The sequence below is a fragment of a genome, unplaced genomic scaffold (genome assembly GCF_019419815.1).
Source record: "Pyrus x bretschneideri cultivar Hongxiangsu unplaced genomic scaffold, Pyrus_bretschneideri_v1 Contig25, whole genome shotgun sequence".
Lineage (NCBI taxonomy): Eukaryota > Viridiplantae > Streptophyta > Magnoliopsida > Rosales > Rosaceae > Pyrus > Pyrus x bretschneideri.
This window is the reverse complement of record NW_025999557.1, coordinates 2,216,520-2,232,062: the sequence shown is the minus strand read 5'-3', so window position 1 is coordinate 2,232,062 and position 15,543 is coordinate 2,216,520. Positions and strand designations below refer to the sequence as shown.

General features: G+C 39.0%; 1 protein-coding gene across 2 annotated transcripts; it reads left to right on the top strand.

Moving 5' to 3' along the window:
* Positions 1–11,052: 11,052 nt before the first annotated feature.
* Positions 11,053–14,543, top strand: LOC103932108 (uroporphyrinogen decarboxylase 1, chloroplastic-like). Of its 2 annotated transcripts, none has more exons than XM_048586711.1 (6): positions 11,053–11,123; positions 11,254–11,374; positions 12,522–12,904; positions 13,036–13,320; positions 13,475–13,710; positions 14,154–14,543. In XM_048586711.1, exons 2-6 carry the CDS (start codon positions 11,272–11,274, stop codon positions 14,314–14,316), a joined length of 1,170 nt encoding a protein of 389 aa, XP_048442668.1. In that variant the 5' UTR covers positions 11,053–11,123; positions 11,254–11,271; the 3' UTR covers positions 14,317–14,543. The 2 variants fall into 2 exon arrangements, with proteins under 2 accessions (XP_048442668.1, XP_009339938.2); XM_009341663.3 differs by having other exon boundaries at positions 11,254–11,414.
* The last annotated feature ends 1,000 nt before the right edge of the window (positions 14,544–15,543 follow it).

Genomic DNA, 15,543 nt, shown 5'->3' with positions numbered 1-15,543 from the left:
TGTGCTCGTTGAGATAGAGCCAAACTTGCTGTCAACCACTCAATGAAGGCTGTTTACATATTATATACATATATATATATATATATGTAAGTATCTTTTTTTTTTTTTTTGATGACTTGGGAAATTTTCTTTTTTTTTTTTAACAGGTACTTACTGCATTCATAGATTTCCTTGCTGTCTTTTGACGGATTACCCATGTTCATAATTGGTGGCAGCTTCTTGTGAATTTGGAATTGGTGACGGAGTGAGCAGGATGTGGGTGCAACTGTACTCTTTGCCTGGTGCTTGTTGCAGTGCGCCACTTTTTACCATGTGGTGCTGTGCAAAAGACTGCAGCGGGATTTCGCTGTGTAGTGCCTTTTCGTCACGGTTTTCCCTCGGCGGTGACTTTGTTGTGCACATTGACCTTACTGCTTGTCGTGGGCTCTTTACCACTGCTACTTGAAGCTTGTTCCAAAGTGTCACTTTTATCGTGTGTGGTTGTGCAAAAGACTGCAGCGAGTTTATGCTATGTAGTGCCTTTTGGTCACAACTTTCCTCGGTGGTGACGTTGGTGTGATGCTCACCCTTGTAATACGGCTTTGTAACCAAATCATTCCTTTAAAGAAATAAAGTATTCATAGTTTGAATTCGCTTTTTTTTTTTTCTTCAAAGTGTTTGTGTTTTTGTTGGTGATGTGACTGTACTTGAAGTTTTGAAGTTTCAAGTTGCCTACGTACCCTTGGTTGAGGAGGGATCAAGTCATGACGTAGTTCAAATGAGTGATGGTTTTGATGATGATTTTGCCGTACACAGTTTATGCTCTTGCGGGCCAGGAGCGTGGTGCGTTTGCTTTAGGGGTAGTAGCGCTTCAAAAATCTGCCGTTGATGGGGCCGATCTTCAACCCGTCTTCTGCCATGATTAAGTAGGCGCCATTGGTGTAGATCTCTTGTATCACGTAGGGTCCATCCCACTTTGATGTGAACTTGCTTTTTGTCTTATGAGTTGTAATGATAGGCCTACGCAATGCCAGCACGAGATCTCCGGCTTAGAAAGACCTTGGGCGGATTTTCTTGTTGAATGCCTTGGATAACCGTGCTTGGTAGCATTCCAAGTGTTGTTGAGCTTCGAGCCTTCTCTCATCCAGCGCTTCCAACTCCTGAAGGCGCAACTTTGCATTTTCTTCATCAGTCAAGCCTTCTTGTATAGCCATCCTTAGTGAGGGGATTTGACTTTCGAGCGGTAGAACAGCTTCTACGCCATATACAAGAGAATAAGGTGTAGCTCGGGTAGGAGTCCTATGTGTAGTCCTATATGCCCAAAGTGCTTCACTTATTCTTTCATGCCAGTCTCTCTTTGTTCGGCCGATTACCTTTTTCAGGAGGTTGCACAGCGTCTTGTTGAATGCTTCTGCGAGACCGTTGGCCGGAGCATGATACATGGAAGACTTGTGCTGCTTGAACTTGTATTTGTCGCAAAGCTCGTCCACGAGTCGGTTGGAGAACTGATTTCCGTTGTCAGTGATAATGTAGCGAAGCACCCCATATCGGTGGATGATATGCTCCTTGATGAAACGAACAACAGTTTCCTTTTTTACTTCCCTTAAAGGTATGGCTTCAGCCCACTTGGAGAAGTAATCTGTTGCAGTTAGGATGTAAGCTTCCCCTGCAGATGACTTTGGCGTAATTGGTCCTACAACGTCCAATCCCCATGCGTCGAACGGCCATGAAGCAATTGTAGGGTGTAATGGTTCAGGCGGTTGATGTATGAAGTTGGCGTGGAATTGGCAGGCTTGGCACCTTTTGGCGTGTTCCAGGCAGTCCTTCACCATACTTGGCCAGTAGTAACCCATTCTTTTAAGCCGGAAATGTAGTTTTGGTCCAGACTGATGTGCCCCACACACACCTGAATGTGCTTTTTCCATGGCTTGATTAACTTCTTCCTCACCTAGGCATCTCAGGAGTACTCCTTCAAAAGAGCGTCGGTAGAGTGTTCCTTTGTAGTAAAGGAAGCGAGGTGCTCGTCGACGTATTTCGGAACGATGTCTAAGATCATCTGGAAGCTTTCCGTGCTCTAAGTAGTCGATGAGTTCTTTAAGAACGAAGCACTTGCCAACAGGATGGCTCACAATACGATGGTACTTGCAGTACCTAGGATCGTTTGTGCGATTCATTTCTTCAGGACGCTTGCATTCAGGTAGTTCAATCACCTTTTTTTCCAGCAAGTCATCTAACATGGCAGCCATGTCAGAGTCAGGAAACGGGTACGTTTTCTGTTCCAACTCTCTCAAGGTGCTCTTGTATCTGTCTTGGGTGCGAGGAGGCTCACTTGTCTTTATCTCCTTCGCTTTCTTCTTGGAGGAGATCTTGATGGGCGCTGAGGAGGTCTTGATGGGCGCTGAGGAGGTCTTGATGGGGATAGTGTTGACGGTGAAAGCTTCCTTAGCGGGCTTCTTCCCGGTCTTGTCTACATTTGGGGCGAATACTTTATCCTTATTGAAGTTAGTAATCGGCTCCTTTTTCCCGTGATTAGCGATACTCAGCTCCATGTCGTGGGAACGAGTTGCTAGTTCTTCGAATGTTCTTGGTTTTATGCCTTGGAGGATGTAATGTAACCCCCAGTGCATGCCTTGAACACACATCTCAATGGCAGAGGTTTCAGAAAGCCGATCTTTGCAATCCAGACTCAAGGAGCGCCATCTATTTATGTAGTCGACGACAGGTTCATCTCTCCACTGTTTCGTACTGGTCAGCTCTAGCATGCTTACAGTACGACGAGTGCTGTAGAAACGGTTGAGGAATTCCCTTTCTAGCTGGTCCCAACTGTTGATAGACTCAGGTTCGAGGTCAGTGTACCAGTCAAAAGCGTTACTTTTCAGCGAACGCACGAACTGTTTGACGAGGTAGTCTCCCTCTGTCCCAGCATTGTTGCAAGTTTCAATGAAATGGGCGACATGTTGCTTCGGGTTGCCTTTTCCATCGAACTGCATGAATTTTGGGGGCTGATAACCCCTTGGCATCTTCAAAGCATTAATCTTCTTGGAGTAAGGCTTTGAGTACAGTACGGAGTCATGCGAGCTTCCTTCGTACTGTGTCTTGATAGTGCTTGCAATCATCTCCTGTAGTTGCTGGATAGAGAGAGATCCCATGGACGCCGTTGCTTGGTCTAGTTTCAGCTTCTCTTCGACTTTCTCTGCTGGAGGCTCCTCTTCTTCGTCGCCTTCTTTCTTTAATAGGCCAACAATTGGGTCGACTTTCACGTCGGGCAGCGCATCTAGTTGGTTGACAAGTGCGGCAATCTGCAAGTCCTTCTCTTCCACAGTTCGTGTGAGCTTTGCGATTGTTTCATTCATCTGAGCTAGCTGCTCCTCGATTGAAGTTGCTCCAGTGGTCATGACTTGCATGGTTGTACTGCCGCTCGAATCAGCGTCGGAGAGTAGGGACTCTGAGTATTTCCTCGGGCTTTCCCCCCTTGATGCCCTTAGCGAGGCTAGGGTGATCACAGGCTCGTACCTTAGGTGCTCTTGTTCCTTTGACAGAGTTAATGCAGGGGCGGAAGTCGCGGCAAAAAGATCTCTTGCCTTACTTCGGGTTATGATGCCCGAAATATCACCACTTGCGGCGATGATGTTCTTATTCTTTGCTTTGATTGCAGGAACAGCTTGATCCTTTCTTGATGCCATTTGCGTTTTTTTGATGATTTGAGGATAGAGATGAGAGGTAGAGATAGTCCCACTGGTCGTGCCAAATTTGTAAACACGAAAAATTCCTGAAACAAGAGACAAGAATACGTGTACAAAATATATTTTTGTATTAATGATTTTGGGGTTACAATCTCTTTGTAATTTGATCCTCTGATTCTATCTTCGTAGGGTGTAGGTTTGTGGATGAGTTGTTGATCCAAAGGGCCGTCGGGGCTTGATCTAAGGATGAACGGATGATGAATGAATCTTAAAGGGGCGTTGGGCTTGATCTTGAAGAATGGGTGTATGAGTTTGTTGAGGTTGTTGATCCAAAGAGCCGTTGGGGCTTGATCTTAGGATGAACGGATGATGAATGATGAACACTTTCCTCAAGGGCCGTCGGGGCTTGATCTTGAGTTGGTGGAAGTTCTTCAAGGGCCGTTGGGGCTTGATCTTGAAGGTTGATGGATGAGCGGATCTTCAAGGGCTTTTGGGCTTAATCTTGAAGAACGATTGGATGTGTGGATTTGTTGAGGTTGTTGATCCAAAGGGCCGTTGGGGCTTGATCTTAGGATGAACGGATGATGAACGATGAACACTTTCCTCAAGGGCCGTCGGGGCTTGATCTTGAGTTGGTGGAAGTTCTTCAAGGGCCGTTGGGGCTTGATCTTGAAGGATGAACGGATGATGAACGATGAACGATGAACGAAGAGTGCTTTCTTGATCCTTCGGGATTTGCTTGAGAGCTTTAGAGTTTCAAGGCTTCTTCCTTTCTTCCTTTCTTTCTTTCTTCCTTCTTTTTTTCTTTCTTCCTTCCCCTAAAATGAATGCCTTGGCTTCCTATTTATAGAATTCCAAAACTTGATTTTTGGATTTAAATAATCAGATGAAATAAATCATTTCTGCCAGGTATTGACACGTGTCCTATTTGATGACATTTCCGATTTATTTCGATTTTTTGCTGAGTCACACGCTACATGTAAAATTTATATGATACGTGAGCGTTGAAATTTTAATTATTGATCAACATTCATTTCACCGAAATTTTGATGTCTACAGTTATATCTCCGATTTCTGCATTGGTGACCCAAAAGAAAAGCAAATTCTGCATTCAATCAAGCGAACTATTAATCAAACAAGAGTAATGTTATTCATACCATATTTTTATACCACCTTAGGTGACATCTGATGTGGACAACCAAATCATTTGAAAAATTTGCAAAACCTAAGGAAAGGAAGGAGATAGACTCCTCCTATACCACAATCATCATTTAATTAACTAATTTTTCTTAATTATTAGTTTATTAAATAATGAACTAAATTTAAAAATTTGATTAATTCAAATGATGTGGCTGTCCACATCAAATGCCACCTAAGGTGGTATGAAAATGTGGTACAAAAATATGGTATGAATAGCATTACTCATCAAACAAAGAGTAATGTTATTCATACCATGTTTTTATACCACGTTTCTATACCACCTTAGGTGACATCTGATGTGGACAAACATATCATGAGAAAAATTTGCAAAACCCAAGGAAAGGAAGGAGAAAGACTTCTCGTATACCACAAACATTATTTAATTAACTAGTTTTTCTTAATTATTAATTTATTAAATAATGAATTAAATTTAAAAATCTGATTAATTCAAATGATGTGACTGTCCACATCAAATACCACATAAAGTAATATGAAAATATGGTATGAATAGTATTACTCAAATTCAAATAACAACTAACGGAAAATAGTAATGTTATTCATATTATGTTTTTATACTACATTTCTATACCACCTTAAGTGGCATCTGATGTGGACAGCCATATCATTTGAAAAATTTACAAAACCCAAGGAAAGGAAGGAGAAAAACTCTTGTATACCACAATCATTATTTAATTAACTAGTTTTTCTTAATTATTAGTTTATTAAATAACGAACTAAATTTAAAAATTTGATTAATTCAAATGATGTGGCTGTCTACATCAAATGCCATATAAGATGGTATAAAAATATGATACAAAAACATGTTATGAATATCTGAACCGAAAAACAAGTGCAATGATTGGAAAGGTTAACAAAAAACACTGAAATGACGTACGTACAAATGCGAACATGCATGCATGCATGCATGGGACTTACGTACGTACCATAGGTTTACCGGTGCACTTGTTTCCACTTGTTGTTGAAGGACAATCCTTATCAATTCCCTTGCCATCAAAAGTGCCTTCTCCATGTATTGACAAGTTCTAGATATTTTGGAAAGTAATCCACGCATTTGGATGGGCACCTCCAGTTACCGACTTCGTATCTGAAGACTGCACTGTTCCTTCAACCTCAATTTCCACCGATTGTTCGCAGGGTCCCATAAATTCAAGTTTACCGACTATAAATGTTCCTTTTGCTATTGTAAGGACGCTCTCTTTCTTGGATCTGCATGCTTCTTGCCATGCATTTGAAAAAGCCTACAAGCAATCTCAGAAGCATATTTTAGTTTAGAAAATTGTTATTGTTATTCTGAAATTCTCATTGTAAATATAAATTTTTTTCCATATTTCTATTGCCAAACATCATTTGATTTAATAACAATTAGTCTCTATGTTGATAAAAAATAACTGTGATTTTCAATCTCATAAACAAGAGTTGTTCTTACCGCAGTGTCATCTATCTTGCCATCACCCTTGGCTCAGAATTTTTTTACATCAAGATCGATATGATCGCTATGATCGCTTTGATCTTGATGATGATCATCCGCTTTGGTTTTGATGGCAAATATTGTTACCAAAAACAAAAAGCACGTAATTCCATGACTAAATTTTGAACTCATGTATAAATCGTATTAGTAAAACTTTTTGCCGCCGATAATCTCAGTACTGTTGAAATGAAGATGATCTGTCTCAAGGGCTGGGCCCGCTGGGGTGCTTTTCTATATTGTAAAGAAGGAAGCTGAAAACCACAAATTAAATTGTGAACCCTAATTTCTTTGGTCCTATTTTGGTGCCGGCTTTCTTTTATTTATGTATTCCAATTTATTTTTAGTGGTGTTACTTAGTTCTATGGTCTAGTGATATTATTTGGGTTCTTTAGATTTAAACCCTTGCAACTCTTAAACTCTAGACAAAAACCCATATATATTATAACTTTTAAATAAAACCCAAATTTTAAAGATGATGTCATGTTAGATAAAAGATGTCCATGAATTTGTGTTTATTTACAAAATCATGCCACCAAATCTCTTATACATTTCTTTTTGCTAGACATTTAATTTGTTTAGTATATTTTTTATATTGTGTGAACTCCTCCAATCCAAAATCTAGTTAGATCAAATATATACGGACATATATTCTACATTTATGTATACTAATACCATAAAAAGAAGTAGGTAAATTAATTTTGTCACAAATTTAAAATGTAGGCACATTAATTTTCATGTAATTATACAGTAGGTAAATTATTTTCATAAAATCAAACAATAATAGATATTGTTTTCAAAAAATTAATTTTCATAGTAGGTAAATTTTTTCATGTACTTATACAGTAGGTAAATTATTTCATAAAATTAAACAATAGATATTGTTTTCAAAAAAATTAATTTTCATAGTAAGTAAACTATTTTCATGTAATTATACTGTACGTATAAAATTAAACAATTGATATTGTTTTCATAAAATTAATTTTCATAGTAGGTAAATTATTTTCATAAAATTAAACAATAGATATTGTTGAAAATAAACACTAAATTAGGTATATTCAAATTGAAATTTATTGTAGAAATTAAAAAAAAAATTCCAAATTAATTCCTCTATCTAGACCCATATTTCATGGCTACAAGGCCTTGCCAAATTCAATGCACGTGATCAATTAAAACAAAATTACAAGAACTTTCCATACTAGCTTAGAAGGGGTATATTAGGGATCCAAAAAATATAAAAACGGACATACAGACTTAATTTGGTAAGTTGCTTAGTTGGATCCTAATCATTGGGTTTTATTCAAATAAATATTTTATGATGGGCTAGAGGCTAGAAAAATTGAGTTTGGAGGGGGAAAGTTAAATTTTCAGTATTTTTTTTTATTTGTTCGATTTTTTTCAAAGGTAAATTTGAACCATATTATTGCTAGCCCATTATGAAGCCAAGCCCACCGATATTCCCTTAATGTGGATAATATCATTTGTTAAAAAAATAAAAATTATTTCCTTGTGGTTTCAATTTGATCCAATTTTAGGTGTTACTTTTGCTTAAATTTGGCTCCTACTATTCAGTATTCACACAAGAACGTATGTTTTTGCTTTTTGTAAGGAACTACGTTCGCGGACTGTCACATCCCGACCTGGGGTAGACCACTTCCCGGGCCCGCTCCACCACCGTAGCACGATATTGTCCGCTTTGGGCCCCGACCACGCCCTCACGGTTTTGTTTCTGGGAACTCACACGAGAACTTCCCGATGGGTCACCCATCCTGGGAATGCTCTCGCGCGCTACTTGCTTAACTTCGGAGTTCCTACGGAACCCGAAGCCAGTGAGCTCCCAAAAGGCCTCGTGCTAGGTAAGGATGGGAATATACATTTAAGGATCACACCCTGGGTGATGTGGGATGTCACAATCCACCCCCCTTAGGGGCCCGACGTCCTCGTCGGCACACCACGGCCAGGGTTAAGCTCTGATACCAAATTGTCATATCCTGGCCCGGGACGGAGCACTTCCCGGGCCCGCTCCACCACCGTAGCACGATATTGTCCGCTTTGGGCTTACCATTCCCTCACGGTTTTGTTTTTGGGAACTCACGAGCAACTTCCCAGTGGGTCACCCATCATGGGATTGCTCTAGCCCTCTTCTCGCTTAACTTCGGAGTTCCTACGGAACCCGAAGCCAGTGAGCTCCCAAAAGGCCTCGTGCTAAGTAGGGATAGGAATATACATATAAGGATCACTCCCCTGGGCGATGTGGGATGTCACAATCCACCCCCCTTAGGGGTCCGACGTCCTCGTCGGCACATTTCCGGCCAGGGATAGGCTCTGATACCAAACTGTCACATCCCGACCTGGGGTAGACCACTTCCCGGGCCCGCTCCACCACCGTAGCACGATATTGTCCGCTTTGGGCCCCGACCACGCCCTCACGGTTTTGTTTCTGGGAACTCACACGAGAACTTCCCGATGGGTCACCCATCCTGGGAATGCTCTCGCGCGCTACTCGCTTAACTTCGGAGTTCCTACGGAACCCGAAGCCAGTGAGCTCCCAAAAGGCCTCGTGCTAGGTAAGGATGGGAATATACATTTAAGGATCACACCCCTGGGTGATGTGGGATGTCACAATCCACCCCCCTTAGGGGCCCGACGTCCTCGTCGGCACACCACGGCCAGGGTTAAGCTCTGATACCAATGTCACATCCCGGCCCGGGTGGGACGACTTCCCGGGCCCGATCCACCACCGTAGCACGATATTGTCCGCTTTGGGCTTACCATTCCCTCATGGTTTTGTTTTTGGGAACTCACGAGCATTCCCAGGATGGGTGACCCTCTGGGAAGTTGCTCGTGAGTTCCCAAAAACAAAACCGTGAGGGAATGGTAAGCCCAAAGCGGACAATATCGTGCTACGGTGGTGGATCAGGCCCGGGAAGTCGTCCCACCCGGGTCGGGATGTGACACGGACAGCTTGCTGACCTCCAAAACCTATGTTAATTCACGTTATTTTATTTTTTTATTTTCTTATTTTTTTCACAAACAATATTATCTATATTAAGGGATGAGGAGTGGATTAAGTTTCACAATTGGTTGGCCATAATAATGTGGTTTAAATTTGCCTTTGACGAAAATCGAATCTAAGACTCTTAATTGGTTGGCCATAATAATGTGGTTTAAATTTGCCTTTGGCGAAAATCGAATCTAAGACTCTTACTTACAAGTGAAGAGGAATACCACTAGACCATAATACTAAGTGGCTAATTCATGTTATTAACTTCTTGTAGTAACCGTCACCAAATTATTACTCACATATATCTTTAAGCTATGTTTGGACGAGAAATTTTTAAGTTTAAAGGATTGAGATCAAGTTAGTCAAGAATGGATCAAAAGATGTTGATAGGAGAGATCTAAAAATACCCATCTAAACATTACAAAAGCATGTGAGAGGATATTTAAATCCCTACTTGAAAGGAGTCATTTTCTAATCCCTCATACATGCCTTATTAATGCTGATATCGAAATTCTTTTAAGGATAATACTTGCATTTGCTCATGGGAAATGCTTAATTATATCCCAATTTATGCGAATAATGTATTTTTTTTTTGTATAAATTTTATAATTAAAACATTTGAATTTCTTAATGTTTATTTAAAGATTATCTTTAAAAAAATCATTCGAATTAGAAATCGTATAGGCATCCAAATGTATAAAAAAATCGACGATGTGTGCATCATTAGAGTTCATTACTCTAAGAGCCTGTTTGGTGATCTAGATGGGATTGAGCCTTAGTGATACAATTGGATTGGCAAATACTTGTAAGACAAGACTTGTAACTCATGCATAAGGATATGTTAGATAACCCACTTTATAGTTGATTCATAACCCATCATGTCCAGTTCTGTTCATCTTACATTTTGATACAACAAATAACAGACTGTACTTAAATCTATTTTAATTGGTCACAACCTATTGTAAACCAGCCCACCAATGAGCAATAGGTTATACATGTAAAGGATTATGTACACATACCTCAAAATTTCCTTGTCAAGCTACATGAAACAGTGGACTAACTTAGTTCTACAAGTCTGGGGCTATTTACAACTATCTAATAAGAATTTCGGATGTTTTTGAATTGTTAACTTGACTCTTAGACCGAAAAAGAAACTGAGAGTATAATGCTTCATACTCTTAAGGGTTAGTTTTGTAATTGCCAATTTCTGAAAATCATACTAAACTTAATTGACCATTGACGTAAAATATGAGCGGACTTAAAAGAAATGGGCCGTCACTGAGATGTCACGATTTAAGATGTATTTTTATGTACAAGAGTTGAATGCGTTTCATGTAAGTTCTTAATCTTGGGAAAACTTCATATATAAAAACACTCAATTGACGATTTGGACCATAGTTTCAAAATTTTCTCTATTCAAAAGGTTTTCACATTTGAGAAAATAACCCTAATTATTTCCAGAATGATGCTCTCCTGTGCATCAAAACGCAAAAAGCAAAGGTTGAGATTTAACCAAATCTCATTGGACTAATCTCAATCGCTCTAAAAAATAATATGTGGGAGAGAATTTCTAATTATTTCTATTCACAAAGAGTATTGGACTCGTCTTCGTTCAAGTTTTTCTTTTATCTTGGGCCTTCATATTTTTTTTTCTGGTCAAACAGGGCCTCCATATCAGAGCCCAATATAATATAACACACTCTACCGTTTTCCCTCTCTCTCTCTCTCTCTCTCCCCGTCTATCCGAAATGGGTTTATCTGCTCCGGCCAGGCAAGCTCCGTCTCTCTCTCTCTCTCTCTCTCTCCCTCCCCTCATTGTTTCTTCAACTTCATTTCTGACTTTGAATTTGGCATTTGGGCCACTTGGGGCATCCTAAAAAACTGAAATTTGGTATTTGCAGTGTGAACAGCTCTCTGGGATGGAAGTCTTCGAGCTTGTTCGTGCAGTCAGGAGCAGCTTCTACTTCTACTTCTCTCACTGTATTCTCGGTTTCTTCCGAAAGAAAATGCCCCCACAGAAAGGTTTCTGTAACATGCTCTTCTTCCTTCTCTTCATCTTCTTGTATGCTTCTTTCCATCCCAACTTTGCAAATATTTGTTCTTTTTTTAAGTTTGATCGTTTGGTTGGTTTTTTGGGATCTTTTTTTATATTAATTTGATATGGGTTATTGTTCGTTTTGAATTTCTTGCATTTTAGCTTGATTATATTGAATCAATGAGTAATTCTCAGTGAGACTAATAGAAAAAGAGAGTAATTTAATTCTCAGTATCCAGGTTCTGATTAGTTGCTTCTAATTGTTCATTGAAAATGTTCGGTGTTCAACATAGTGATAAATGTGTGTTGATACTGAAAATGAAGCTGAATTTAAAAGAATAACACTCTAGTTGGTTGATTTAGGACCAACTGGTGAAAAAATTAGAGAAAAGGTTGTTGAAGACACTCTTGGTCGTGCATCTGTGATGTTGTGAGAGCTCTAAGAGTGTCACCGTAACATGGAGAAAGGAAAAGTCAATGGATATCGAAGCTGTCCTAGAAGTGCTGTTATAGCACTGGAGGGTTTTGGTGCTTTTTTGTTGTCTGAGTATACATTGCTACATTTGATATCGAATTATACTCAAATGGATGAATCGTTGATAGTTTTCCAGAAAAAACATAGTTGGGAAGTATAATACATCAATGAAGTCTGTTTTTACTTTATGTTCTATGAACTATATAGAGCAACTGTGCTGTGCTGGTCTGTGATAAAAAAAATTTCCTTATGCATATCATACCATTAGGTTGAGTTGGCATTTCTGTTATGAGTATATGTCGACCGTCTGCCTTGGCTTAGGTGGTGTTGAGGTTAATCCTTGAGTCAAAGTTTAACCCATTAAAGAGATATATATATATATATATATATATGTATGTATGTATGTATGTATGTATATGTATGTATGTATATATATGTTATACTAGTGTGCTAAGAGGTGGCATTTCTTTGTTCGTTACGTCTTGTAAATGCTGGTGCATACCAATGCTAGCAACAAATAATGTTGAGCCCTGTCCTCTAATATTTTCTCTTGTTTGATGTTTAATTTTAAGAACTCTTCTTTGAAATTGTGGTTTCATTGTTATATAAAAGTTTTCATTTTTCATATTCATTTTAAACTCCCCACTTCCTGCTCCCAGATCCACTCTTGGTTAAGGCTGCGAGAGGAGATCCTGTAAGTCGGCCTCCAGCATGGATGATGCGCCAAGCAGGAAGGTATATGGCTGTTTACAGAAAGCTTGCAGAGAAATATCCATCATTCAGAGAGAGGTCAGAGACAACTGATCTCATTGTGGAAATTTCTTTGCAGCCTTGGGAAGCTTTCCGTCCTGATGGTGTGATTATTTTCTCTGACATACTTACGCCTCTACCTGCATTTGGTGTTCCCTTTGACATAGAAGACGTCAAGGGTCCTGTTATTCAGACACCCATTGTTTCTGAAGAGGGATTGAAGACCTTGCATCCGATTGACTTGGACAAACTGCACTTTGTGGGGGAATCTTTAAAGATACTGCGGCAGGAGGTAGTTATTAGACACTTATTGCATGCTTGAAAAAGAAGATCAACTGTATTAGATTGAGAATGATTATTACATGTCTGGTTATAATTTTCAATCTTCGTATACATGCTTCTCTCACGTATTCTTTCATTCAGGTTGGTGGGCATGCTGCTGTTTTGGGTTTCGTAGGGGCACCCTGGACGATTGCTACATACATAGTAGAAGGGGGTTCAACTTCCACGTATACAAAAATAAAGAGCATGTGCCATACAGCACCACATGTATTGAGGGCTCTTCTTTCTCATTTGACTCAGGCAATATCAGACTACATTGTTTTCCAAGTAGAAGCAGGGGCACATTGCATACAAATATTTGATTCATGGGGTGGGCAACTACCACCAGCCATGTGGGATAGCTGGTCGAAGCCTTATATCCAAGAGGTGAGGGAGGAGACATATGCGTAGGGACAGTCTTTATTAGGTTTTACATAATTCTTCTCACACAGGTGCATATGGAAATTACTCATGTTTTTCTTTATAGGTATAATTTGCTTCCTTTTCCTTCTGCTCACACGTTACTTTTCTTAAATTGCAGATCGTGACTTCAGTTAGGAAAAGATGCCCTAAAACACCACTTGTTCTCTACATTAATGGGAATGGTGGCCTACTTGAGCGTATGAAAGGAACCGGCGTAGACGTGATTGGGCTCGACTGGACGGTAGACATAGCTGATGGTAGAAAACGACTGGGTAGTGAGATCAGTGTACAGGGAAATGTGGATCCTGCTTACCTATTTTCTCCTCTTCCTTCCTTGACCGAAGAAATTCAAAGGTTTGTTATGGGAACATCTCTAAACTTACAACTAATATTATTCAAAACTTACCACTGGTTTGTATGATGCTAGATAACGAATGGGTAGTGAAATCACTTGTAGACATTCGCCTGAATTTGTACCAGATTGGATTGTCCGACTTCTTTGTCTAAAAAGTAATATTCGGCTAGTATCAAACTTTTCCCAGATTAACTTGGCTTCACCTAAAACTTATAAAAAAAAGAAAAGCTAGCTTAGCACTTGGCAACTGGTTGGGATAAAGTCCTTGCCCCAATATTGACTGGCTCAGATGTTTAGTTAAATAAAAAATTTGTTCAAACGATTGTTAGCTTCTATTTTATTCTATATGGATAGTCAAAGGGATTTTAGGGTTTTGATCTTTTGGTTTTATTTTTTCAGATCTGAATTGTGTATAATTATAAAACTAACGCAATATATTCAGGGTGGTGAGGTCTGCAGGGCCAAGGGGACACATTCTCAATCTAGGGCATGGTGTTCTTGTACGGACACCTGAAGAATCTGTTAAACATTTCTTCGAAGTTGCAAGAAGCTTGAATTATGACACATTTCTTGAACCACAAACGCCGAGGGAATTGGTAGTGTAGACTCATCAAATTTTATTTCGCAAGTTGGCTTTCGAAAGCGAGTTCACTGCACATTCTTGCAGCATCATGCTTGTCTCTCTTTACCGCATGTAGTTGAGGGTTCATTGGAGCTCTAAGGTTCTGGACGTTTTGAAAGGCGAGATTGTGTTTCAGATTCAATTCTTCTTGTAACAAAGATATCGAGTATGAATAAATGAATTTCTTCTTGTGGGAAGTTGTTAGTTTTACCTCTCATTTCTCCTACTACATATCTACATCTGCATATATTGACAGATCGTTGATCGATCAGTTCTAGCGTTTTGAACAAGTAATTGTTGTCCATTCTCTTTCATAATACAAAATCAGTATGCTGTAAATGTTCTCTTTGTTGAACATGAGTGGCCTACAACTCTACATGCGTTCGTTGTAATCATCTTATTCGAAGTCTGTTATTAGTATTTTCTGGTAGCAGTTTGTTAGGAAGCTGAGATCTCGATATATATGGATAAGACTACTGTAATACAATCATCGATCATCAATCAGTGAAAAGTTCATCAGGTGTTTCTTTTGATCCTGTTGATATGTTAGTCTCTCTCGAATGATAAATTATTGGAACCCAAAATCATTTATCTAAAAGCACTTTTAGTTATTTTAAAAGTATTTCCAAACAAGATTTATATTTCTCACATGTTAAGATGCAAGATAATGCTGATCTTCGAATATGTGCTTAGACTTAGTTGCCTGATAAAATTCTTATATTAAATAATAATTTTTCTAGTAACACCCTAATAAATCAACCAGATCATTTTTATGCATTAATTGAAAAACTTGGAAAAACAATTTATATGACAAGAGTAAAATTCAAACATGGTATTTTGTCCCAATGATACAACGTCATGAGAACAAAACCCTTACTCATGTCTTTGTATGATTGTAACATAATACCGTGATGACAATGCACATAAATTCTCCAAATATGAAAAAGAGGGAATTTACCGGGTGTATGTAAAAAAGGTGTATATATATTAAATTTTTTTAGTATGTAAAATTTAATTATGAACAACAAAGGTCGATGCAAAGGACAAAGTTGGGGCTTAAAGTGTAAAAAAAGTAGATGAGTGAACTTTGGATAGGTGAGTGGTGTGTGAATGGAAACATTATGGATTAATTATGTTCCCACTTGGGGAGCCCTGATTATCTTATTCGTGTATTAGGATGAATGACAGTGGATTTACAAATAATTGAGTT